The sequence below is a fragment of the Micropterus salmoides genome, unplaced genomic scaffold, assembly GCF_014851395.1.
Source record: "Micropterus salmoides isolate LMB-PRFRI ecotype aquatic unplaced genomic scaffold, ASM1485139v1 Ms_hic_scaffold_10, whole genome shotgun sequence".
Taxonomy (NCBI): domain Eukaryota; kingdom Metazoa; phylum Chordata; class Actinopteri; order Centrarchiformes; family Centrarchidae; genus Micropterus; species Micropterus salmoides.
Genome location: NW_024040041.1, coordinates 23,022,852 through 23,047,033, shown reverse-complemented (window position 1 = coordinate 23,047,033; position 24,182 = coordinate 23,022,852). Strand labels below are relative to the sequence as shown.

Sequence of the window (24,182 nt, the reverse complement as noted above, 5' to 3'; positions counted from 1 at the left end):
TATAGAACTATGGTAAAATGTAAAAATTAAAAAGAAAATTAATTTAAAGTTATATTTAGACTGTATGCCAAATGCAAAATGTATTGGCCTAAAGGATGTAGACCACTGAGATAAAAACCGATAAGCTGGTGATGCAAACAGTAGTAAATTGTAAAAATGTAAGCAATTAACCCTTGTCTATATTTCAAATCAAATAAAGGAAGAGGAGTAACCTACGGTATATCACAATATGTTGAGCTGCCTGTGAGACGATATGCCTTTTCACATGAGGAAGTCTTAAGTTAACAAAAGTCTTTCATATCCTTCTTCATTCAGTAGTCACATGTTTGCTTTGCATATTGAACACTTCTAATTGGTTATTAAGGCATTTCATTCACTTTTACCAAAAAAGGTAATGAAGAAGACGTTGCTTACAGTTACCACTTATTTGGGGCAAGGCCATTTATTCATTTAAAACTGACTTTGACATTTCACTGGTGTCTGATCAATAATCTAAAATAGACTATTTTAGGACATTAAATTAAATTAAGAGATTTTTGCCAATGATACTGCAGATAATAGACAATAAGGAAGATGGAATTAACAGACTTTTTCAAAATGAGCCCTGAAGACCAGAGTTTAGTCTATAAAAGATACAGACTATAGCTTCCAGGATCTTTTGACAGAAAGGGTAGAATTTCCTTCACTGTTGTGAATGTAGGGGAAATATTCCTTAATTTGATTTCAAATGTAGCCTTTATTCAACAACAAAAAGAAACAGGTAAGAGGTAAGAGAATCAGATATGTCAAACCAGTAGACATAACAGTCTCAGAAGTGAAGTATGTCACACAGTCTCATCTGTGCAGCGCCCCCTGCATTGATGTTTGCAGTGCGCTGGCGTGCAGGCGGACGTGCATGCACGCGAGCAACAGATCCGAGCGCATGCGCAATTCATTGTTTTGACTGAAAATGCCGTCGGTTTCGAAAACGGCGGCCAATGCGTCCCCTCAAACCGAGAAACCTACCCACTATACGTGAGTAAAGCTACTGCAGAGAAACAACTAAATCGCTTTTTGCCGAAAGCGTTATTTGCACGTGCACCTATACGCGGTTTCATTTCTTGCATTCCTCAACTATTGTGTGTGTTACAAACATGGTGCTTTTCCTGGCTTTGTGACTACCTAACGTTGCATAGCAAACAGCGACTGCACGCTAACGACATCAACCCTAATGTAGGAAACACGGGCGTCTTCAATCACTTAATAGACAAGCCAGTCCTTAACGGAATCGTGAACAGTTGTTTTACAGACTTGAGGAAGTGTTTTGAATAATCCGTTGAATGTTAAACCGTCAACTCGGTCTGCTAAATTATTAGCCAGGAACTCGCTACCCAGTCTGCTTGTAAATAGCTCGGCCTTATTTTGAGTTCCTTCTTGCTACGCACATTTATAGACGTACGCTCAGGGACTTTCAACCAGTGTTACGTCGAAATACGTACGTAGTTTGCTCTTTGAATAGCGAGCTAACGCCAGTGACCCAAAATATATAGTAGGCTAAACTACTAGCAGCATAAAACGGCATCTGTCTCTGAACTAATTCCTTGCCTTTTTCTTATTTCTTAGTTAATAATTATTGTAAAACCCGGTTCCTGATGCATTTTATTGGTTTTCTCTTGTTTCAGATACTTGAAGGAGTTCAGGACAGAGCAGTGCCCGTTGTTCCTCCAGCATAAGTGTACGCAGCACAGACCCTTTACGTGCTTTAATTGGCATTTTCTCAACCAGCGGCGAAGACGACCCATAAGGAGAAGAGACGGAACTTTTAACTACAGCCCCGACGTGTACTGCACGAAGTACGACGAGACCACAGGCATTTGCCCAGATGGAGATGAGTAAGTCCCTGTTGTGTCAGTGTGTCACGATACAGCTGCTGACAGATGGCTGATGTTTTGCTGACATATTTGGGATGATCATCCTCGAGCAATCAGGACATTTCCTCAGTGGTAGTGTTTCTGTTTTAAATGGCGTTGGGGTGGGATGTGTCTTCATTAAGAGGAAGTATGTGGATATACCTCTGGTTTCTTTGTTAAAGTAGTACTTAATTGCTTCATATTATGAGTTTTATTGTGACTGAACTTTTAATTGTGTTCTGTATTTTAGTCTAACTACTATGCAGCTAACTGTTCTGTATCAAGGATTTTGTAGAGGACTGAAAGCCTGTGTTTTTATGTTATGTTTGAGGGTCATTCTTATAGATTAAAACGTTATCTTAATTTCACCAGTGGGCTGTGGCTACAGCAGCACAAGTGTGTAGGATAAACAAGCTCTCTGATTAATGGCAAATGTGCACATTAGCCTTGCTGGGCCTGAACTGGGGTTATAAAATGCCAGTCTGGTTGTAAAAAGCCAATTTGATGCAGGGACTGTTTATTTTAAAATGACCACCAAGAAAGGACTGTGCTTTTGTAATCAAACATTTGCAGCAGTGAAAAGAGTACTCTAAAGGTACGATGGATAGCAATATTGCAAGGGCCACTTCTTTGCCCTTTTTCTTGTTGCATGCATTCTCTAATGTAGAGTACCAACTAAGTGATCAGCCACCATTCTGATTGAATTCACCGTTTACCCACCTCTTTGTCTGAGATAAGGCTATTTGACAGTCTCTGGACGCCCTCCAGCGTTATATAGCATTACTGTTAATTTCAGCTAATGACAAGGTGTGACTTGATGCATAAATATTTTACTCCCATGCTTCATAATTTAAGAAAAATGTCTGTTCCCCACAGTGTTCCTACAGGAAGATACCAATTTAGTTTGTGTTTTGCACATAACATCGTTTGTCCTCTGTCATCACGGGAAGAAAAACGGTTTCTAAACACATGCTTTTGGCTTTAGAGGAGTCAAGCATTTTCATAACTATTGAGTAAACTGTCTAGTCACACAGAAACTAGATATGTGAATTCTCAAAAGGTGTGGCAATGGTTTCCCCCTTTTAATTTTCAGCATGTAGAAAATGACAGCAGCCTCTATGTGACTGGGAATTAAATATGGCACAGCATTTAATTGAGTCCCACATAGAAATAAAAAAGATAATTGAACTAATGTAAAATTAATGACTGCAATGCAATCCTTATAATTCCTCCTCTGCCAATGGCAGCTATTTTTGTATGACCTTATGTGTTGCTATAGCAACTGTTGCTGCTCAAGAAAGGAAAACTGGTTTATTCAAGGCTTATTGGCCATACATGTCTTGAGGCATTGCTGGTGTGTCAGCGCTGCATTCACAGTAGAATCTTATTGCTCACTAAACATGTGTACAACTATAAGAATTTCTTCCTTTTATTAGAATTGATTATCCTCATGGTTTTCTAATGAATTGTTTGGACAGTGTTTTAAACAAAACACGCTGCCTGCACAGACATTTTAAAGTTGTACTTATATCATAAAGAGGAGCATTCAATTTAAAACATAATTGTGCTTCATGTTTGATAAGGTTTTGGCATTTTTTGTTCATTATTTTAATGTCATGCCAAATCAGTTGTTATTCAGATGTTTTATCAACTGATGTAATACATTTTAATCTTGTTTCCTTCTTTCCTTAGCTGTCCTTATTTACACCGGACCACTGGTGACACAGAGCGCAAGTACCATCTACGCTATTACAAGACTGGCACTTGTATCCATGAGACAGATGCTCGAGGGCATTGTGTGAAGAATGGCCTCCACTGTGCTTTTGCTCATGGGCCACATGATCTCCGACCTCCAGTCTATGATATCAGGTGACACAAAGCAAATAGTGGCCTCTCTTTTCCCTGCCAAACTTTTCACTCATAAGCCTCACAGTGGAACGGACAAATCAGCTAATTTAGGCATAATGTAAACAGAATTCCTTTTTTGTGGGGGGTGTAATGGCTCCGCAGACTCATGGTTTGATTTGTAACTTTGTTTTTAGGGCTTGGCTCAGTAAATGACAAATAACAATACAAACATCAGATGCTAGATAAACATGTTTTATTGAGAGGTGTGTGTGTGTGTGTGAGAGATAATATTTCAATTAATATTACCGTGTTGTCACACCTGCCTATGACTAATATTATGACAACATATGTCAGATGCTCCATGCTCTAGTATAAGGTGTCACTTGGCTTTTTGTTTGTCAAAGTATTTTGAGATTTGGGTTTAGCAGATATCATTTGAAACAACTGGAATTTAGCGTTCTAGTATTTTTAACAATTAAAGACAGCAAGCAAGTTTCTTTTTAACAGCACAATAAGTTTAAGGATGTTCAACCACAGTTTTTGTTGTTTGTTTTTTTAATTTGGGGATACAATTAACGTTCATTTCATGTATACAGAGAGATCCAAGCACAAGAAGCTCTTCAAAATGGGCAGCTGGGATCTGGTGAAGGTATTCCTGATCTGCAGCCTGGCGTATTAGCCAGCCAAGCTATGATTGAGAAAACTCTGACAGAAGACCCCCGGTGGCAAGGTAAGTAACCCCACTCTGATGAGAGTGGGCTCATGTAGTGCTAAATCACTTTTTAATGTCCTGCAAAATAAAAATAAAAAGTACAGTAATACTTTGTCTTTTCTTTTGCAGATACCAACTTTGTTTTAGCCAATTATAAAACAGATCAGTGTACTAAGCCACCAAGACTATGCAGACAGGGCTACGCTTGCCCCCACTACCACAACAGTAGAGACCGAAGACGAAATCCTAGAAAGTTCAAATATAGGTAAGATGTGGCTCAGTTGAAGGCAAAATAAAAAATGGTTTTAAGTTGTGTAATTGCAACGGATTAAAGGTTCTGACTCTATGAATGCAGGTCAACTCCTTGCCCTAATGTGAAACATGGGGATGAATGGGGCGAGCCCTCAAAGTGTGACAGTGGAGACAGTTGCCAGTATTGTCACTCTCGCACTGAACAGCAGTTTCACCCAGAGGTGAGTGATTTTTGTTTTTCTGAAAATGATGTATTTTTCTGCCTGTCTATCTATATCTCTTTTATGTCTTGTTTATTTTTATTTGTTAAATGAGCTGTTTTATTGTGGGTTGGACTGCTGTATACGTGCAACGTGACATACATTAGATCACAGCAGACGTAAAAATGTATCGACAGCGTGGGCTCTTTTACCCAAGCCTTAAAACTGACTCGCTACCAAAACAACCATAATAAATATAATACATAGTCTGAAACTGTTGTTGTTGACTTTGTAATCTTGCCACAAGTCCAAGATAATGTATTTATGAGGTTTTATTGTTTTGTTAATGGCATTGTTGCTCTTCTGATTCTGAACACTGTGGCTTATTAGTTTTTCCAAAGGCAGACACCCTAACTTTCGATCTCCTTGGGATGTGATTTGTTTTTCCTTTTCTTTAAGATCTACAAATCTACCAAATGCAATGATATGCGACAAACTGGATACTGTCCCAGAGGGCCGTTTTGTGCGTTTGCACATGTAGAAAGTAAGTGAAAGTTTGTAAATACTGTCTCAGTACTCAAGTTGAGAATTACTAGTCTATGACATTTGTAGTTCTTTTTTGAGGTAAGGTAATTTTATACATTTATACATTTAGACATTTCTTGGTTTTTCCAAATTTTAAAATCTGCATTCTGGGTGATTTAAGATTTAAACACAGCCGCAATGATTAATGTTATTAGAGATTGTATATGATGATTTTAATATTCATTTTAATACTTTCAGGAATTCCATCTACAGAAGAAACCATGAGCTCATTGCTAACAGCGATACAGTCAAGTTCACAGTCCCAGATGGGCTCTCAGCAGTATTCAGAATGTCCGGTCAGCGAGTGGAACAGTGGAGGCAACTCCACCACCAGCTCAACCAGTAGCAACGGACAAGTAGGAAGTGTATGTTTTCCCAGTACTTCAATTGGAAATGTGTCACAATTAACTTAACCAGGGCACTGGATTTCAAGAGTAGACTCATTTCTTAAAAAGTTATAGACGCCTGCTTTTGTAGCTACATAAATCACAATACAGCTGATACAAATCAGCCATTTACTTCGATATGTTGTTTACTCTGCTCTCATTTTTTGTTGGCATGTTTTTTACACTTTAATTTGTCATTATTACTATTTTCTTTTACTGTTTTACATTTCTACATTTGTCATTGAAAGCGATATTTAAGATATAAGTCATCGCTTCCATAATCCATTCAGAATAATGGTTTTATTTATTAAGTTTTGATCATTTTTATTAAGATCATGTGCACTTCTCTTTCTCAGGTTTCATGTTCTAATAGCTCAACTGTAACGCCAAGCTCAGGAAGCGACAGTTTGTTATCCCCAGTGGGATCCATCAGCAGGCCCAAATCCTTAACTAATAGTAGTTTATGTTCAGAGTCCACCACATCCAGTGTCTCCTCTCTGACGTCTAACTATCCTAAAGCTCCGGGCTTTGAACGTGAGGATCAGGTACACAGTCTGCTCTCTTCAGCTTAAGGAAGAATATAACACATAAACAGCTTAGGGCTTTACACTTAATGTATTTCTGCCATTCATTTTGAATCATTGTTTCATTTATTTCTCACTCATTATTTGCCATGTCAGTTTCATTTGATCACGCCTTTTTTAGGTCTCAGCTTTGAAATTTTTTCATGTGTTTTTCGTTTCTTAACAAAAACTCAATAGTATCTTATCACTTGATGAGAGTTCTTGAAATATGAAGAAGCTATAAAGTATCAAGTTTTTACCTGGGGTGATTTGACTACAATCAGACTGCCTAAAAAATAAGTTCACAAGGCATAAAAGGCCAGGGGTATTTGTAATCCTACATTAAGAATTCTCTTTAGGTTTCACTGTTTTCTGCTGTTGTAATCTGCTGTTGTAATTACAGACTTTACTTAGAGCTACAAGTGGCAGGCAGAGTCAGGTTACATGATCAGTTTACACACCTTGTGATCGGATGTAATTCAGTAGACAGTTACCACACAAATCATGACAAAAACTACTGAAAATCACGTTACCAGATACCAGGTAGCTCCATCGGGGCAAAGTGAATTAAGGTCGAAAAGTCTGTGTTTAATTAGAATATTTTATTTATGTCAGGTTGCTAATTGATATTGGCGGTCTGGGTGTAAGTTAGAGTTTAGTCACTAAAATGTGCCGTTTCTGTGTCATTCGATTATTTTTAGATTAAGAACAAGGGGCAGGATCAGAAATTGTTGGACCAAGAAAAACAGGTTTGTGTTTTGAAAAGGTTTCTTTGGGGAAATAGTGTAATCTTGATTTATGTTACATAGCATGTAATATATTTATTTAATTTGAAAGCCTTAACAGTAATTAACGACATTGGGAATTAAACAGCGTCCTTCTGTGTTTTCCTTTTAGACACAAAATACTGTATTCTCTGCGGTGAACCCTTTGGCATCAAGCTTTACCTCCAGTATAACATCCAGCTTGGCTTCTAGTATTGGCTCCGATAGCTCTTCACCCACCACCTTATCAACAATGAATGCAAAAGCCACTCCTTTCTATCCAGGGAGCAACACAGTGGAGTCTGTCATTGGTATGCATATGTAAAGTCAACTTTAAACCAGTTGAGCTGACTACTGCCTCCCTTTATTTTATTGTCAAATGTCAGCCAGATGTATTTTGTTTTCCTTCAGGATCCGCTCTGGATCTCAACTTCAGTGACATTAATGTTGCATCTCTTGATAAGGAGTTTGAGGAACAAGACAACAGTGTAGGACTGGCAAGTAAGGACACCTAGTTTGTTACTACTTTCAGTTTTTTGACCAGTTGATCACAAATGGCCTCACCATTTTTATTTACTTTATCCCCACAGGTCAAAGGGTGCTAGGTGGATCTGCTCCGGTTAACATTCCTGGCTCCCTGGCACGATCGTCGTCTTTTAATTCCTCGTCGTCACTCTCCACCTCCCCACTAAGCTCCCTCTCCCAGTCTCTGTCGCAGTCACTGCTGTCTGGGACGGTATCGCAGCAAAATCAACCTTCAAACATGTTAGCCAAGCAAGAGCATGGGCTTCTGGGAACACCCACCTCCTCTTCCCAGAACTCTTTGGGTAAGCTGATAGCATCATACATTCTGCTCACAAAGTGAGCGCTTCAGTATTGAGCACTCCTTCCACTTTACTTACATGTGTAATCCAGTATGCATAAATTAAGATGAGAAATTTGGCAATTAAACTTTGATTGTGCAGGAAACAACATTTTAGTTTAACAAAGTAATCCCTACAAAGAATAATCAATTTAGGATTGATTAAAAGAGTTTGAAATACCAGACAGCTGTGTGACACAGTTTCACACACAGCCTCTACCAACTGTTCACTTTGTGCTTGGTCTTCCTTGTGATTATAACTCATCACTCACCTAGGCTTGAATGGAGGTGCGAGCAGCATTTGGGACTTTGTAAGTGGCAGCTTTTCACCAAGTCCATCTCCAGTTTTCAGCAGCCTAACCTCCACAACCAGCACTGCTGATCTTGCTCGCCTTTTTAGAGAGCTGGACGAGGCCAAGAGGAAGATCAAACAATGGGAGGAGGCCTGGCATCAGGTCAAGCAAGTCAGTCTTTTAAATGAACTCTTATTATAGTGTATTTCTTAGAGCCTTTTCATAGATAGCATAGTTTTGTTTGTTTTTTAATCACAAGACTCAACTTTGTTCCAGGCCTGTGAAGCTTGCCAGAAAGACGCTCATGAAGCAAAGGAACATGCAAAAAAAGCCGAGGCAGAGCGGCAGCTGGCAGAACAGAAATGGGAGGAAACGGAGCGCAAGCTGAAAGAGCTCCAAGGGGACTTTGACGTGCTTTGTCGCACCCCTGGAACACCTCTTCTACGTAGCTATGGAGAGCTGGACCAGCTCCCCTTGTCAAAGCTTCACTCCATCCAGAATCAGCTGCGTAATGACCTAGACCTTATAGATGGGGTAAGGAAGACTAGATCACTCACCGCATTTCACTTGTAGCATCTACAATAGTTTTTAAAACGGTTTATCCAGCTATCATTCAGATCCACGTTTTGTCATCAAGCATGCTTATTTGAAAAGTCTGCATGAACTGTATTTTCCTAAGTTGCAGCTGATACTCATTCTTCTCTTCCTCAACAGGTAATATATCAGCTTCAGTCAAAGAAATGTATAGTTTGCCAAAAGCATGATCGTTGCATTGTTCTGCAGCCTTGCCAACATTATGTACTATGTGACAACTGTGCACCTAGTAAAACAGAATGTCCCTACTGTAGAACAAAAATATTGAAGTGGTGATGTACAATTACTCGAGGTACTATGTAAAGAATTAGCCCTTTGAAAAACTACTAATAGATATTACATTTTCTAAATAACAATGTCTGTTTCATACAGTGGTTGAATTAATTTAGAATAAAATGATGTTTGACTGACAAAACATAGTATTATGAATCAAATTGTGTACAGGGGTTTCAGTCATTATAGTATTTGCTCATTTTATGTGCACATTACCATGGCAACCAGATAGCTTTCTTTATGCAAATTAGAATATTAAATTACTTTGAAGATTTGAGAAAAGGCATCGCAATCAGGACTCGGGGCAGTCTAAAGGACATAAATGTGGTGTGGAGACATTTTGTTTATACTTTGTCATGAATTAATTTAGGCTAAACGCAGAATGTGGCTGCTTTGCCCAAACAAAATGCAAATATGCACTGCCAACCTGACATATTGCTCTTACCGTAAATACAAATTTTACAGATTTTTAAGAAAGAAAATGTAAAAACAGGAGCGTTAAACTTGGTTAAAAGCCGTATACACAAAGGCATTGATGCGTGTGAGTTCGTATTTCTGCCCTCATGTTCTGCTGTTTATGGATTCTTACTTCACTGTACTTGTGTGGATACATCTCTGATAACCTGAGGTTGCTCCTTCTGTACTTAATGCACTTAAAAGTCCAACCACAGCAAATTTTTAACAAGACATTTCCACCGCAGCTTTTCAGAAATTACTGCGAAAATTTGTGTAAAGGCAATAAAAGGTTGTAGTACATCACAGATTCTTGTGATTGAAGAAAGAAAACATACTCACGGTAACTATAATATTATATCTTAACTGAAAACAGATAGTTGTAGTTTTAAAAATGCACATAAAAGACTTGTCATACTGCAGGTCTTTAGGTAATTCTTCTTTCATTCTGAGGGTGGAACAAGTTTGATGTAGTATCCTTTGTAATAATATCAAAGGGAGTGGACCTTGAGCCCACTGACTTCCGTAGGGGAATTTGAAAATGAACATTTTCCCATTGTGGATCAAACAGTCCCACACAATTTTACAAAAATATAGACAAAGCCATTGTTGATATTTTACCACTATAGCTAGTGCCATAGGCATTCCAGGTTGGGATCTCAGATGCAAGGAAATCACTGTGTAGAGTTCACTTACACTTAACTAGTCCGGTGACGTTAAACATAAAATGGGCAAAACTCAAAGCAGATTTTTCTTTAATTAAAGAGGAATACTAAATCTAAATCAAAAAAATTCAGTTGGGAGGTTTGGGGAACAATTCAAGAAACCAGACATCCCAGAACCTGAATGTGACTGATACTAAATTCAGAAATCATATTTTTGTTTTAGCCTCACAGAATTCCAGAAAGAAGAAAAAAACCTTTGTGTACCTTTTACAGAGCTGTGTGTGAAATGGGTTGCTGATCAACTTCATTGTACCAGAAAATGCTTGAAAGTTTAGAAGCTCTGTGCTCTGAGGAATAAATACTCATGAATGATGAGAATATAGTAATCTTCTGAAGTATTGTTCATCAATAGAAACTAAATATGCAGATTCACATCCAGTGAAGTATTGGCGCTGATCCACACCTGTATCTATAAATCAGACTAACCAAGGAAGCAACAAAACACATAAATGCTGAGATTGTACAATGTTCCTCTTTAAGTAAAGGCACATTTTCTAAATAAAAAAACAAATTTTCATTAACATTTTTTAATGCAGCCAGTCAAGCATCATTATTTTGACCAACTTTCTGAAGAAGATTGATTTCTTACTAAAGCACTTTGTTGACCTGGGACTTTATTATTAAAGGGTATATAGAAATTTGCTTCAAGCTGCTTTGTAGATGTTCTTTTGTGTCTTTTTTTAGATTTATAATTTTTTTTTTCTATATAAGCTAATGTCTGAAGCTTTTGTGTGTACTGTGAAACATCATTTGAATATTTCATATTTCCTATTAACTCATGGCATGGATCTACATATTAAGGTTTCATAGAAAAGTACTTAATAGTTTCTACTTTCATAGTTAGATTTATAAAATTTCAATCAAATAAGTGCAAATTTAAAATGCATTTTAGGCATAACCAGCAGCTGTAATATCAGTAAGGCACATGCTACATGTTAAGGCTGTTATTCAATCAGTTAGTTTTGTTTTGTAGAGACTTATATAGCTTAGCCATTAGAGAAGCATGTATTGTATTTGCTAAAAGCCTGAGATGGTGATTTTTGTAGAAATCTAGCCTCTTGACCTTGTCTAGAACATATCGGCCTCTAACTCTAAAGTGCCTTGCCTTAGTTGAAAGGTTATGTGTAGAATTGTCAGAGCAAACACAAGTAGTTGAAGCTTGTCCACAGGTTTCTGCATAACATGTCTTGTTTAACTTTGCAGAAGCATCGACATGTGTATGACTATATGTGTATATATAAATATATGCCAGTGTATTTGGCCCAATCCCATTCAAGTATTTTGGCAGAAGATTAAAAACAAACAATTGTCAGTACCTGTGGTCCTGACTTCAACCTTTAGAAATTAACCTCTCTTCTCCCCTCCCACTCATTCCTTGGCCGTGGTGCTCTTTTAGTGCAGCTTCAGTCTTTGAAATTAGGTTTTTCAATTTAACATTTGGGAGTGTTCAAAGAGAGTGAATTTGTATAGCAACATATAATGCTGTTTAAACAGTTGAGTAACTTTCATTTGTTTTTATTGTTATAATTCAGCAGTGAATGAAGAATTCCGTAGTTAACTTGTAAGTTGGATTCTGCTTAGGATTTGTGCTTAGGTTCCTCTAATTGAAATGACCTTCTACTGTGTTAAGAAATCTTTGTATTTTTGCTTTAAATTCAATAGAAATCATGTATCTACAGGTACACCTTTTGCTACTTATATGGGAAAATGCATTGTTTACATTCTCATAAATGACAATTAAGCAACTCAGAGGAAAAATATCAAGAGAGGTTGTGGTATTTTAGCATTTTCATGATTATATTACTGCATAAAAGGCAACCTAAACACTTCTGGTATTGCATGTTATGCGATATATTAACCAGCTACAAAAAAAAGAAAAAAAAAAGTCCGCACTGTGTCACACTGCCAGAATATTTGTATTGACTTATTTTTAGTGTAGTAAAGGCTTAATAATTTCCGCAAGCTTCGCTGCTACTGGAAAAGGTATTAATGTAGTTTCTTGTTATACATTTAGATGTTTGAATGTTGTTATGCATCCACAGCTCAGATTTCAGAAACTGAAATAATCTGTCTTCTGCTCGACTAAATCTTAATTTGATTGAATTATTCATTTGTAAATGCATTTGAGTCAGTTTCAGTACTTTTATGTCACATAGAATGATGTCACAGACCTGTACTGCTGTAGATTGTCCCCTTTTTTATTTTTAAATGATTGAAGGTAAATGTATTTTCCCCTAACACTGGATAGCAGTGTACAGTGCAGCTAATTTCACAGGATTCTCTATTCTATTTTGTGTTGCCTGTGAAGCCAACTAAAATTAATGATGTCTAGTCAGTGTGATAATCTAAAAATGAACCAAAGTCGTGTTCTAGTAGCTGTCAAAAAGCTGGCAAATTTGTATTCTAAAGGGAAGATTTACCCTCGAACACAATTCAAATAAATGCTGAGGTATCGGACAGACGAGCCTGTAGTTGTGAACAGAGCCGGCTCTTGCCCAAAAGTTATAAATGGCAGGTCAGAGTACCAAGGCCATCCAGACGAAAGAGAGAAAACGTCCAGCATCTTGTGGCAAGAATTCTGGGTTTGGATGGATTTTTGCATAGATATTTCATTCAGTAGGCCATATATCCTCATAGTGAATAAACAACACGACTATGGTAATGGATTTTGCTTACATTAATGGACTTGAGCCCAATTTTTGCAGTTTTACCAAAGACCTGTACTGTTGTTATTTCTTTTGTACTACATTTCATCATTTTGTTTTATTTCAATAAGAAACCTAAATTGATTTTAAAAAGTAATCACCTAGTACCTTAAATAGATAATGTTCATTAATAGTAATTAATGGCATCTTTTTCTAAATCTAAAGTTAGCTATAGTGAGTTGATACACAAATTATAAAAAAAAAAAAAATGCATGGGTCAGATCCTTACAAAATGTGTATATGTATATTTGATTTTGTGTTAAGTATACATCGACGTTTATGGCAGGTTTGTGCAATACTGACTAGCACATGCTGACCTTAAGCAAGAATTTGGTGTCAGTTTAATTGTTATCTACAGTGAAGGAATGTGAAGGTGAATGACATTTGTGCTTCTGAAGTGGCCATATAAACTTCACAACTACTGTTTTGAAGTTTTTATTTTTTATTTTGCTCAACTACATTATCTCAATCACAAATTGATGGTTATGCATTATATGCTGTTATGATAGGCCTACAGGGACTGTAAGGTGCTTTCTTTATATCTGACTATTTGTTTTCTATTTCTTAAAGCCGTGGTCCAAATTAGTTTTTTTCTTTTTTGTTGTTGTAAAATTACAGGAGACAGATGATGATTGTCACAAGCATTAATGGCAGATACAGACATAATTAAAACTGAGTTATTGTTATGGTAATTTGTTATTGGCCCTTTAATCTCTCCTAGTGGTCTACTTGCCCCAATTCAAGTTTTCTAAAAAATAAATGAAACAAACTTCACTTGGTAAGCACAGCTTACATTTCTTTACATGTGTTAAATTTATCTCTTAACAGACCAATAACACTTTCAAGTACATTTGTGCCTTTAATAGTGTTAATTGGTGTCATGAGAATACATCTCTGAGACAGTTTTTTTTTTCTGTCAGTCTGATGAAAAAATGTAACATGTTTAATTAGAATCAAAATTCCAGTGCCTTACAATATTTTTGTGGACCACAGTGTGATTTCTAAATGATCCTTTTGCATTCAGGCCACTGGAATCTCTGAGATTTTCTTCACCAGTTCCACAGGCAGTTATAATTGACTGATAATCGTTCATCTCAGCCTGTATTTGCCATAAAATTCAAAAAACACAGCAATACTTAACCATTGAATACACAATTTTGATCTCAATTAGTCATTTGGCACCAAAAACTCAATTGTTTGTAAGGAAAAGCACCAAATAGGAAGACTCTTGTAAATGAACTGTAATAGATGTATCATTATGCTCTGCAATGGAATAGTTTAATCTATTTTGCATTATTGTTAGTTGCTGTGTTGTCTTTTTGTTTTTAATATTATGAAAATGGAGCCTGAAGATTTATGCAATCTTGTACATGTATATGAGTATGATGTATGGAGATGTTCAAATTAAGTGAAATACTAGTACAAGTGTTGTCAAAAGTAAATAATCTGAATGTGGAACCAGTTGTTCCATAAACTTTAGGAAAGTTCTGTAGAAATGTTATTTTAACATTGAAGCCCTGAAATATTGAATGTATTGTTCTAAATTAGATATTCAATGAATAGGTCACTGGATATTATGGAGCGCAGTTAATTCATTATGATGTAGCATCTAGTTGTGAACTGCTATTCAATAAAAATTTATTAGAACTAAAACAAATGCAAGTTTTCAAGTTTCTATTTGTCAGCATAATGCAGAAATATAAAGAGAGAAATGTGCTTTTCTCAGGGTAATACAGTGATTTAATAGAGAATGAGTTAAATCTGAGGAAACTGCATTTCATGGATTTATTAACTTAAATGTTAGTGGGTTTAGAAATAATTTATAGATTTAAAACATACGTCCCTTATTTTGTGACAAGCTGTGTGAATATGTAGGAAATTCTCTACTGATAATCGTAGAAATTATTCTGTTGGTATATTGATATTTTTTGTGTTTTGAACACAAAAATAGGTGCAAGTCTTAGAATACTAGATTTTTCTTTTCTACATTGAGGATTGTGTACCGCATATATTCTGTAGTGTACTACTAGTTTGTTAACACTTGTTCAATTGTTACACTACAGTTATGCAATGGTTTACAGAGTTCACAAAATTATTTTTATCATCTTGAAAATTAAAATAATTTTTCATCTGAAATGTGTGAATACTTTTTGTCTGAAACACAACTTGCAGAATAAAGTTTTTAAAATACTGTTTGTGCCTCAAGTCAAATGGAGACAGGAAAGGAAAAGTGAATATTTATTACATTGCAGTGACTTTCAGAATATTGCTATCTAGAACAGATATTTCCTGAACAATGGGAATTAGAAGACATTTTTCAGAGCAGACACGAAAATTCCAACTGAAGCTTGTACATGTGCACATATTGGAACTTTATGGCACAATAGTGTGACAGCTCTCGGGAGACAAGGCATCAAAAAGGTAGCATATCAGCTGCTTTGCCTGGAGGACAGAATGCAACATAAAAAAAATTCAAATGCGACTTGTTGACTAACAACAAAATGACATTTTGTGTCACAAAATCTTAAATCTTCACGCAGGATTATATGAATGAACCTTGAAGAAAAAGCTAAATCAAAATAATGATTTACCTCTTCCTCACTGTCGGGGTGGATAATCCTTTTCCCCACTTTTTCTAGGGCTGAGTTCTCCTTGTAAATGCTAGTGTAATAGTGAAAGGCACAGGGAAAAGGAAAACGTTTATATGTAAATATTCTACATGTTCCCACAACATGTGTTTGAGTCTTTTTCCATACCTTTCAAGGATCAAGTTAAAACTGGCCACAATTGCCTCTCCTTGCAGAGCCATGATGAGACAGACACAGGGTGCCATGTAAAGATGAGCCATCTTTTAAGGACACAAAAGAATCAAGAGAAAATCAACTGCTGATTGCTCGCTGTAAGACAAGAGGCTCTAAAGAAACTTATTTCAAAGCCAAATTTCTCACTCTCTCATTTCTCTGTGATATTTTCAGCGTGTCAGCGATATGGTTCCTCTGCTCATTATCCAGTATGCTCATCCTCCCTGCCACTAGGTGGCAGCCTGACCTCAGCAGCGGCTCCAGCATGTCCAGCTGGGATGGCACCTGGCTGAGCATTTGTGGAGCATTTAAGGGTATCAGCAGACAGGTTGTCTGCCAGAGAGCACTGTGTATCAGGGACCCTGGCACAAATAAACAAGCAAAGCAGGACATTTGTTTTCTGCATGGCTTACAAAGGTCATATTTCAACATCCATTCCATAGGGGTCCCTGCCAAAGTCACAATAAATGATTAAATAATTTATGGGGACACGTTTTACTTTAATAAATGATTGAACCATGCAATGTTCAGTGCTTTGAGTTCAGAGTGATAGAGTGAAATGTTCCTGTGATTATGAGTGCACCACAAATGCAACCAGAATATACAGCATAGCCTAGTTCTGCAGAGTTTACATCATTGCACAAAAGTTATCATTACATATAATCGCCTGTTTATGAAAATAAAACCAGTCAAGTAGTCCAAACCTCCATTTGGGCCTGATGCCATCGAGGGTGACAGACTATCCTGATCCACAGGGGCCAGTGTACACCTCTGTTCACGCTCCACAGAGGCTAAGGGGTCTGAGCACATGCTGAGTATCTGAACCTGAAGAAACCAAGTACAAACACAGAATGTCTTTTATCAGTCAGAAGTACAACCCAGGTACTAAGCCTTTTCTGTGACATGCATACCTGTTCCTGTCTCTTTGTGCTGGTTTCAGTACAGCAGAGCCCCTCTGGAAAAAGCCTCTTCACATCCTGAATTGCTTTCTGATATGATCCAGATCCTAACACAATATAGTTACCAAAATGTTAAACACGCATTTAAGCATACACAGAAATCCTGTTCTTGAACGTGTGCTAGTGTGCAGTACAGGGTACTGACCATAGATGCCATTGTATGAATGAGCCATGCCATAACAGGTCGTCCTGAGGGATGAGTCCTCTTGGCCCAGGACATCCAGCAGCATCCTCACAGCATTCTCCCCCTCCAGGCAGAGAGCCAGTGATGAGCCAGAGCACAAGTATTCCACATGGGCCTCCAAGTCTGAGGGGTCCTGCAAACATCATTGAACATTGAATTATCAAGGCTTATGGTTGCATGAAAGGAAAGCTTGTTTTTCAGATAATCCTTCTCACTTACACCTTCGGCAGGCAGTAGTGAGGTAGCGATGCTTTTGTCCAGGGTCACTACACGGAGGCCCACCAACGTGAGGTCACTCAGCAGGAGTTTGCGGACTATTTTAGCCAGAGAGTGATTCCAGGTTCTTGGCTTGAACAGGCACACGGTGAGCAGCATCTGTGGATCTGAACAGAAAGTTCCCAGTATTTAAGTAATATTTTGAATGTTCAATATTATATTCATTACTTGCAGCATTTAAACGTTATAAAACAAAATTCTTTCATTAAAAGATTTAGCTTTTGATTATGTAAAAAGCACAGAAACTCCAACTTAGATCACAGTGAAACATCAATATGATTATACAGTTTGCAACTATGATACACAAAAAAACTGAGCTGCATGAAATATATTACAAACTGTGTGTGCTGTATTGAGCCTATGAGCCTGGAAAGGATGGGCAAACCTTTTGCACTGCTGTTGTCGGGAAGACACTTCAGAGGTGGGTGTATGCTGTAGTCTGTTGGGGAAAGAAGTGGAGTGATGAGACTGTTCCCAGCTTATACACACAAGACTGTCTGCCCTTTTCTCCTTAAATGTTGTGACGGCCTCAAATACTTCAAACAAGAGATGTGATTTTAGACATGGCATCCAATTGCATGTTTTATACAGCACTCAACAAACTTACCACAAATCATCTCGTGCTCAAAGAAGAAGAGGGAGGCTTGTCTGAAAGCCACTTCAGGTGTGGGTGACATCAGGACACCGAAGTTAGCGGGGTAATCGTGTGGTAGGAGCTTCCTCAGTGAAGCAAGAGCATTCAAGCGTCTAAGAGAACACACTAAGGCTGGAGAGGACATCAGTTGATCCAGGCTGTCGTGACACAGCTGCTCTCCCACCTCATATGGGCTCAGTTCCTGAGCCTGAAATTGAGTCAACGCAGGCAGATACTTCAGGCCAAGCAGCTCGAATCCTCCGTGTTGTTCATTACCTTGAATATAAATTTAAAAAACAATGCAATTATTGAAACATAAGGGGGAGAGGATGAAATAATTCACTCACATTCACACTAATTTATTCATTAAACTGTGCAGGCTGCACAGTGTAATTTGTTTGTTTACTGCCACTTCCCGTTCCAAAGCCCAGGACCGGCTGTGTTCTCAGAAATACAGCTGACCTTCACCCACCTCCTGGCCCTTCTGTCAGCACTCTGTGTAGGAGGCTCAGGCCTTGGCTCATGTCCTTCCCACACAAGGTCAAAATCACCACCTGCTCCATGTCAGAGCTGGGTGAATGCTTCTGATGCAACAGGATCGCACTGGAAGGATCTGGCACTGCCCACATACACCTAACTAAAAAGAAAATATACATAAGAAACATAAAGGGAAGCAGAAGAGGGGCTTCTACTAGAATCAGACACTGAACACACAGTGCTTACCAAACATATGGGACAGGTAACTGCTGTAAGGCACAGTGTGGAAACAGAAGCTTGGCTCTGCTGTGTGAACACCATCAAGTCTGGTGTGGATGCAACCCAGAAGCTTTTCTGCCTTAAATTCTCTCATTAGGGCTGAAACATTATGGTAACTGCAAGGTTATTTTATTGACACGGAATAACTTGTGAATGTAGACTGTTGAGATTATTACCTGCACATTTTTACTTTCCATATAATTTATGGAGAGGATTTATGCTGTAGATTATTATTATTATTTTTATATAACTTGAGATGAGATTTACACCTGCTGGAAGGCTAAAACTGTGGCGCATCGCATTTTCTTTCCTCAGTAACAACACCAGACAGTGAGAGGGTAACTCCAGCTCCTTCTGATCCAGTGTCACAGTATGTGGACTGCAGAACACAAGTGCCTATAGAGAAAACAAGATACGTAGGCTTCAAGACTGTGATGAAAAACAGAAGGAGAAATCTGTGTTTCTTTAGACCCAAGCAGCTGGAATATTGGCCCACAGTTAGAAATGTATTTGATGCAAAAAAAGTATCAAGATCACAATTACAGCTAAATGTTCCATTATTATTATTTAAACACCAGCTCCAAGGTCTAAGAACCAAAATCCATACTCATTACCACCTCTATACTTGTCTCCAGTAAATGGTGAAATTCAAAATATATTATCATTAAACACTCAATTATTAACTTTTGTCATGAGGTTCATTACAATTGTATCCTTCAACATGCTGTTCTTCTGTAAGTTTGAACTCTCTGACTGACTATCTTGTAGTTCTACCTGCTGGTTGGTGAGTCCAAGGACTGCAGCTCCGTTGCTCTGAAGCTGCAGCCTCTGCAGCCCCCTCAGACTGAAGCCTCTGCGTTCACAGACAGACAGCACTTGGCCGTAGCAACATGGAGGCACGCCAGGCGACACCACAAGGAGTATGTCAGCTACGCAGGAGGAGAGAAGGATTAGCAGTTCCACTCAAGTGAATTTTTGATCCTTGCTACAAACAAAATTTCCCTCAGGACAGTATAGATTAAAGTTGAAAATGAAATGTGGACAGAAGCCAGTTTCCCCCCCTGGTGACAGTTTTGGCTCCTTGTTGAGTTATAGTACCTTTTGTTGTAGCGCACAGAAAGGAAGGTGATCCGCCTAAACTGAATAGGCTGCCTCCCACACTGTCATCCAGAGGCATAACTCTACAAACAAAAGTGAGGGTGACTGATTATAACACTGTCAGCAGGGTACAGTGGAATAAAGGCGCAAATATACCTACAATACTACCATACTTGTAGGTATATTAGTGAAATTTAGCTTCTTGAAAGGTGTTTTCAAGTTTTAAACTTTTCTTTGAACATAAAGATTTAGATTTACAGTTACCATCTTTTGAAAAATAAACAAACAAAAATAAAAGCTATTTCAATGTATCCACAGTTAATACGGGGTCATTCCTCCATCCAATTGAGAAATAATTTTTTGAAAAACGTATACACAGTGTAAAAAATATCACATGTTGAATTATGTTTTGCATTTTCAAATTATGACAACACACCTATTCAGAGGCCGGTTGTGAATCTGTGCACATCCTCCTTTAAGTCTTCCTGAAAACCACAAGCACAGCTCCCTGTGGACTTGACTGGACAGTCGAGGGGAGTAGATAAGTCGAGGTTCTTGATTTCTGCAGTGGAGAGGGCTGAGAGCTTTCTTTCTGGGCAGCAGAGGACTTAAGGAACTAGTTATATCTTTCAACACTGAGTGGGCATGAGGGCCTCGAACAGCTAGGGCAAGAACGGGCTGGCAGGTCTCATCGGTTCTCTGGATAACTGATACAACACCTATGAATCAGAGGGAGAGTTTATAAAGACTATTTCTATTCAATGAAGACACTGACAAAGCCCTAATTGTTGGCTCTAGGACACATAGTAGACCTGAAGGAAAGTTACTGAGTATTTTATGACCAGTTGGCTTTAATCATTTCCTACCAGCAATGTCACTCAGGAACCCCTGTGGTGGATAAAGGAGCCGCAGACCACATATATCGAGTCCCGAGTCAAGAACAAGCTGGAGGGTGTAGTGTGTTTTGAAAGGATGTACAAAGAAAGCTTTGCGCCACAGAGCAACCGCTACCTACAACAAAAATGAGAGAAAAGACATATATTCAGTTACTCCACCTTTTGTGTTATACCTCTGATTCAGTGCTTCCTATGATCAAAGGAAAGCTGTTAAAATTAAATACTAAAGTACACTTTTGAAGGGCAACATGGTCACCTCTGTGTGTAGCTCTTGTGTGGTCTCTCTCCCCTTACAAACACGCTCCTGAGTTTCCACAGTCTGCCAGAAAAATCCTGGACTGAGACTAAATGTCCTATCTATAACCTGAAACACAAAGCCGAGGGAACAGAACACAGTCAACAGCATTCAAAATAATCTGAGCGCTTGAAAGTATATTAAATCACACCATCTGAAGCAACCCACCTTTTTGTTGGAGGTAGCAGAGATGAAAGAATTTAAACAGGAAGAGGGCAGTATGGGTGAGGCATAGGCTTGTTGGTCCAGCAAGTTATTCAGATGAGGTAGCCAGTGGGCAATTAGAGTGAGTGAGGTCTCAGAGAGGAACCTGCGGACATGGTTATAGAAAGGAGTATGGATGTCTATGTCCCTTTTCTACAAAACAGACAAAAGGAAGAACAGAATCAGTGCTCTGATCATCAGACACTGTAAAGCATGCAGAGATGTTTTTTCCCCAGCTACTCACCCTTGGTGTGTAACAGTGACGAGCCACAGCTAAAACATGCAAAGCCAGTCCTTCCTCTGTCCACTGCTGCTGAAGCCCTGCAACCCAGAATGGGACCATTGCACTGATCTCATCTTCATCATGACGTGGGTCTGGGCCAGCCTAATACACATAAAAAAGTGGCCTTTACATGGTGAAGCTTCACAAACAGCAAACGCTGTCACACATCAGGAGAGAGAAACCCCTAACTGCTCACTAACCAAAGACAGAAACCAAGCCACTAAAGTGTTGTAGATATGGGATTTAGCTCCAGCTGGATGCAGATGTTTTCCCCTCCCATGAACTCTGTCTCCAACCATGCCAGGACCGGAGAGGTCCACGATCAGTAGCATACACCCCTTACTTTCAATATCTGCTGGTAATGTAGTGATTGACTGTTGATGAGATGCTTCCTGAAAGACAAGTCATAATAAGTGTAGGCCATTTTTTAGGTAGTGTATATTCGGAAAGTTTTGTGGCAACTTACAAAATCATAAAGAACATCAGTTCCTTCAGCAGCTGGCTGCTTCCGATTGACAGATTTGGTTGGACGATGTATTCCCAGCTGCTTAAGAATCTGATGGTGTTGTTTATGTTGCCTATGTTTGTCACTAACAAAAGCATTGTCATGGTTAAAATATTGTTTTCTTGTCAATGAAGTGCTGAATGAATAAAGAACAAAATACATACCTCTGCTGCTTTGGTGTTTTGAGTGTACATTGCTGAGCTGTTGGTGGGCTTTCCATTTTAGGGTTTCTGTCCTCAAACTGTACATGTGAAGTCTGTTTATCCTCCCACAGATGGTGTGACTCATGGCTACATGTAGACACTACAGGCTGGGGTAGCTTCTCTTTCAGTTCTTCTTCTTCATTCCCTAGCACTGAGTTAGGAGGATCTGTATATTTATCGGGACATTTAGTCCCATTTCTATTAATTTCCCTTATTTTCTGAAGCAACATACTCTTGCCAGTCACTTCCCTGGAAAGAGAGAAATGACTATATGAACTGAAACAAAAGGTGTTAGACTTTTAAGCATGACAAATGTTTCTAATGCATAATATATTTACCTGTCCACCATCCGTGATCCAACGTGCACTTTAAGATTGGGTTTCTTTGTTTCCCAGTGAGTGTTGTGTTTAGCCGGTGACTTGGACTCTGATGAAAGACTTGGGTATGTTCTTGGCGGTTTCACTGAAGGATCAGGGCAACGCAGGTCAATATAAACAGTGGGAAAATCCTGGTGGCTCAGCTGCAACTCTGCTGCCATCCTTTCCAATGACTTGTTCCACTCATTTTTCTGTCTGCATTGAAAAAGTGATTATTATTATCATCTAGGTCACAGGACATTAGCAGCGATATGACTTACCTGATGTGGTTTGGACTTTTCACAGGCTCTGGCGCAGACTTAGATGCCTGGCTGTTACAGAAAGCAACTAGTCTTTCCATTATATTCCCCTGGGACGTGCATTTGTCACCATCTATGAACAAAAATGGGTTGAAACTATAACACAAGATAGTAAAATTAATACTGTAAATTATTAAACACACCCCGATTATTTACCAACCCTTAGTCATTTGCTATAGCTACTGGGGTGTGTTATAATTACTTACCTGCTTGTATTTTCGCAGGTTCAACTGACACATGTTGCTGCAGAGACAGCCCATCCTCTCTCAGATTTTGGAGGACATCATCCAAATCCCACTGGTCAAGCCTCTGAATGTTAAGTGTGTAACAGCACTTTTTAATATATAGCAGCTAGAGAATATTTACCCTCTCCCCTTTTTTACTTTCCCAAACTCACCGCAAATGAGAGAACAGGAAAAACTTCATCAGATTTTGTGTTGTCCACATTTGGTTTTACAGAGGCGTCTAGCTTGGCTCTGTTCAACTCCACAATACCTCTCTCACAAGCATCTGTCTTTAATTATGGGAAATGAAAAGAAAGGCAAGGAAGGGAAAGAAAAGGATGCATATGACGTGCTATGACGCACTGGTGTGCTTTCCTCTCCGCACATTAGTGGCTGTAGATGAATATAACTTACCTCAGCATCAGAGTGATGGGTTCCCCACTGAGTTGCGGACGTGCCTTCTACAATTTCATCATCATCAAACTTTGCACTCTGGCTGCAAGACTCTTCTGACCAACAAGTGTGTGCTACAGGTTTCAACAGCTCCTGATTGAGAAAGCACACAAATATCCCATACACATATCAATGTTTAATGACATTACTTCCACTAACACTCGTGAGACTAATTAACTAACCTCTAGTTCATCATCATCCAGTGAGAAACTGTCAAAGTCTTCTGGGACCTTCAGGGAAAGACCAGCTGGTCTTTGATATATGGTGAGAAGAACCTCTTCATTCTCGGACTGTAATGTTAAGTGGAACCATTATTTGCGTTTGTAAATCACGTCATGAAGATGTTTTGTAGCTATATATGTTGTCAGTTAGTAGCCGTTAGCACGTTTTAAGAAGGGTAAAACATACTGATGAAGAATCGAAGTCGATGGTCGGTATGTGTGGTTTCACTTTCTCCAGAATTGAATCCCAACACGAAGAGTGATTCAGGTCCATTACTATCGGTAGGAACCGGCCTACAAGATGAAGGAAGTTAGCTTTTATGTGGCGCAGTTGATTATTTGAGGATCTGGTTACCCTTGGCAACGGAAAACTTCTCTGTGCAGCACCTGCAGCACGCGTGCTTCAACAA

General features: G+C 38.6%; 3 protein-coding genes across 6 annotated transcripts in view; 2 read left to right on the top strand and 1 right to left on the bottom strand.

Annotated features, from left to right (window-relative positions):
- Positions 1–868: 868 nt before the first annotated feature.
- On the top strand, positions 869–14,757 carry unkl (unk like zinc finger). Of its 4 annotated transcripts, XM_038703475.1 has the most exons (16): positions 869–1,014; positions 1,662–1,871; positions 3,582–3,758; positions 4,334–4,467; positions 4,579–4,714; positions 4,805–4,922; positions 5,361–5,445; positions 5,685–5,851; positions 6,229–6,417; positions 7,137–7,184; positions 7,333–7,510; positions 7,611–7,700; positions 7,790–8,026; positions 8,338–8,525; positions 8,631–8,888; positions 9,069–14,757. In XM_038703475.1, the coding sequence occupies exons 1-16, from the start codon at positions 950–952 to the stop codon at positions 9,222–9,224; spliced, it is 2,436 nt and encodes an 811-aa protein (XP_038559403.1). In that variant the 5' UTR covers positions 869–949; the 3' UTR covers positions 9,225–14,757. The 4 variants fall into 4 exon arrangements, with proteins under 4 accessions (XP_038559403.1, XP_038559420.1, XP_038559413.1 ...); XM_038703492.1 differs by lacking the exon at positions 6,229–6,417 and having other exon boundaries at positions 5,685–5,842; XM_038703485.1 differs by lacking the exon at positions 6,229–6,417.
- Positions 14,758–15,329: 572 nt separating this feature from the next.
- Positions 15,330–24,181, bottom strand: LOC119891588. Its single transcript, XM_038703359.1, has 30 exons — positions 23,960–24,181; positions 23,734–23,841; positions 23,513–23,644; positions 23,272–23,388; positions 23,081–23,183; positions 22,836–22,947; positions 22,537–22,770; positions 22,160–22,447; positions 21,957–22,080; positions 21,691–21,882; positions 21,452–21,592; positions 21,172–21,360; positions 20,965–21,072; positions 20,679–20,823; positions 20,249–20,531; positions 19,813–19,895; positions 19,489–19,643; positions 18,984–19,110; positions 18,682–18,813; positions 18,431–18,595; positions 17,932–18,234; positions 17,710–17,763; positions 17,268–17,431; positions 17,010–17,181; positions 16,817–16,911; positions 16,610–16,730; positions 16,053–16,267; positions 15,861–15,952; positions 15,696–15,765; positions 15,330–15,546 (listed from the first exon to the last, which is right to left on the bottom strand). The coding sequence occupies exons 1-30, from the start codon at positions 24,044–24,046 to the stop codon at positions 15,478–15,480; spliced, it is 4,380 nt and encodes a 1,459-aa protein (XP_038559287.1). The 5' UTR covers positions 24,047–24,181; the 3' UTR covers positions 15,330–15,477.
- Positions 23,678–24,182, top strand: part of mrtfbb (myocardin related transcription factor Bb) — a 77,189-nt gene continuing 76,684 nt past the window's right edge. Inside the window, exon 1 of the mRNA XM_038703379.1 lies at positions 23,678–23,815. The gene's annotated coding sequence lies outside the window, so the exon portion shown is untranslated. The remainder of the gene's footprint in view (positions 23,816–24,182) is intronic.

Bases quoted from the DNA above. Each gene is read 5' to 3' on its own strand.
- LOC119891588 (XM_038703359.1), bottom strand. From the start codon at position 24,046: ATGGACCTGAATCACTCTTCGTGTTGGGATTCAATTCTGGAGAAAGTG. The intron at 23,389-23,512 runs GTAAGTTATATT...CCATAATTAAAG, and splicing joins CCCATCACTCTGATGCTGAG to ACAGATGCTTGTGAGAGAGG. The intron at 17,182-17,267 runs GTAAGTGAGAAG...TGATGTTTGCAG, and splicing joins CACTACTGCCTGCCGAAGGT to GACCCCTCAGACTTGGAGGC.
- unkl (XM_038703475.1), top strand. From the start codon at position 950: ATGCCGTCGGTTTCGAAAACGGCGGCCAATGCGTCCCCTCAAACCGAG. The intron at 3,759-4,333 runs GTGACACAAAGC...TCATGTATACAG, and splicing joins CCTCCAGTCTATGATATCAG to AGAGATCCAAGCACAAGAAG. The intron at 4,923-5,360 runs GTGAGTGATTTT...CTTTTCTTTAAG, and splicing joins AACAGCAGTTTCACCCAGAG to ATCTACAAATCTACCAAATG.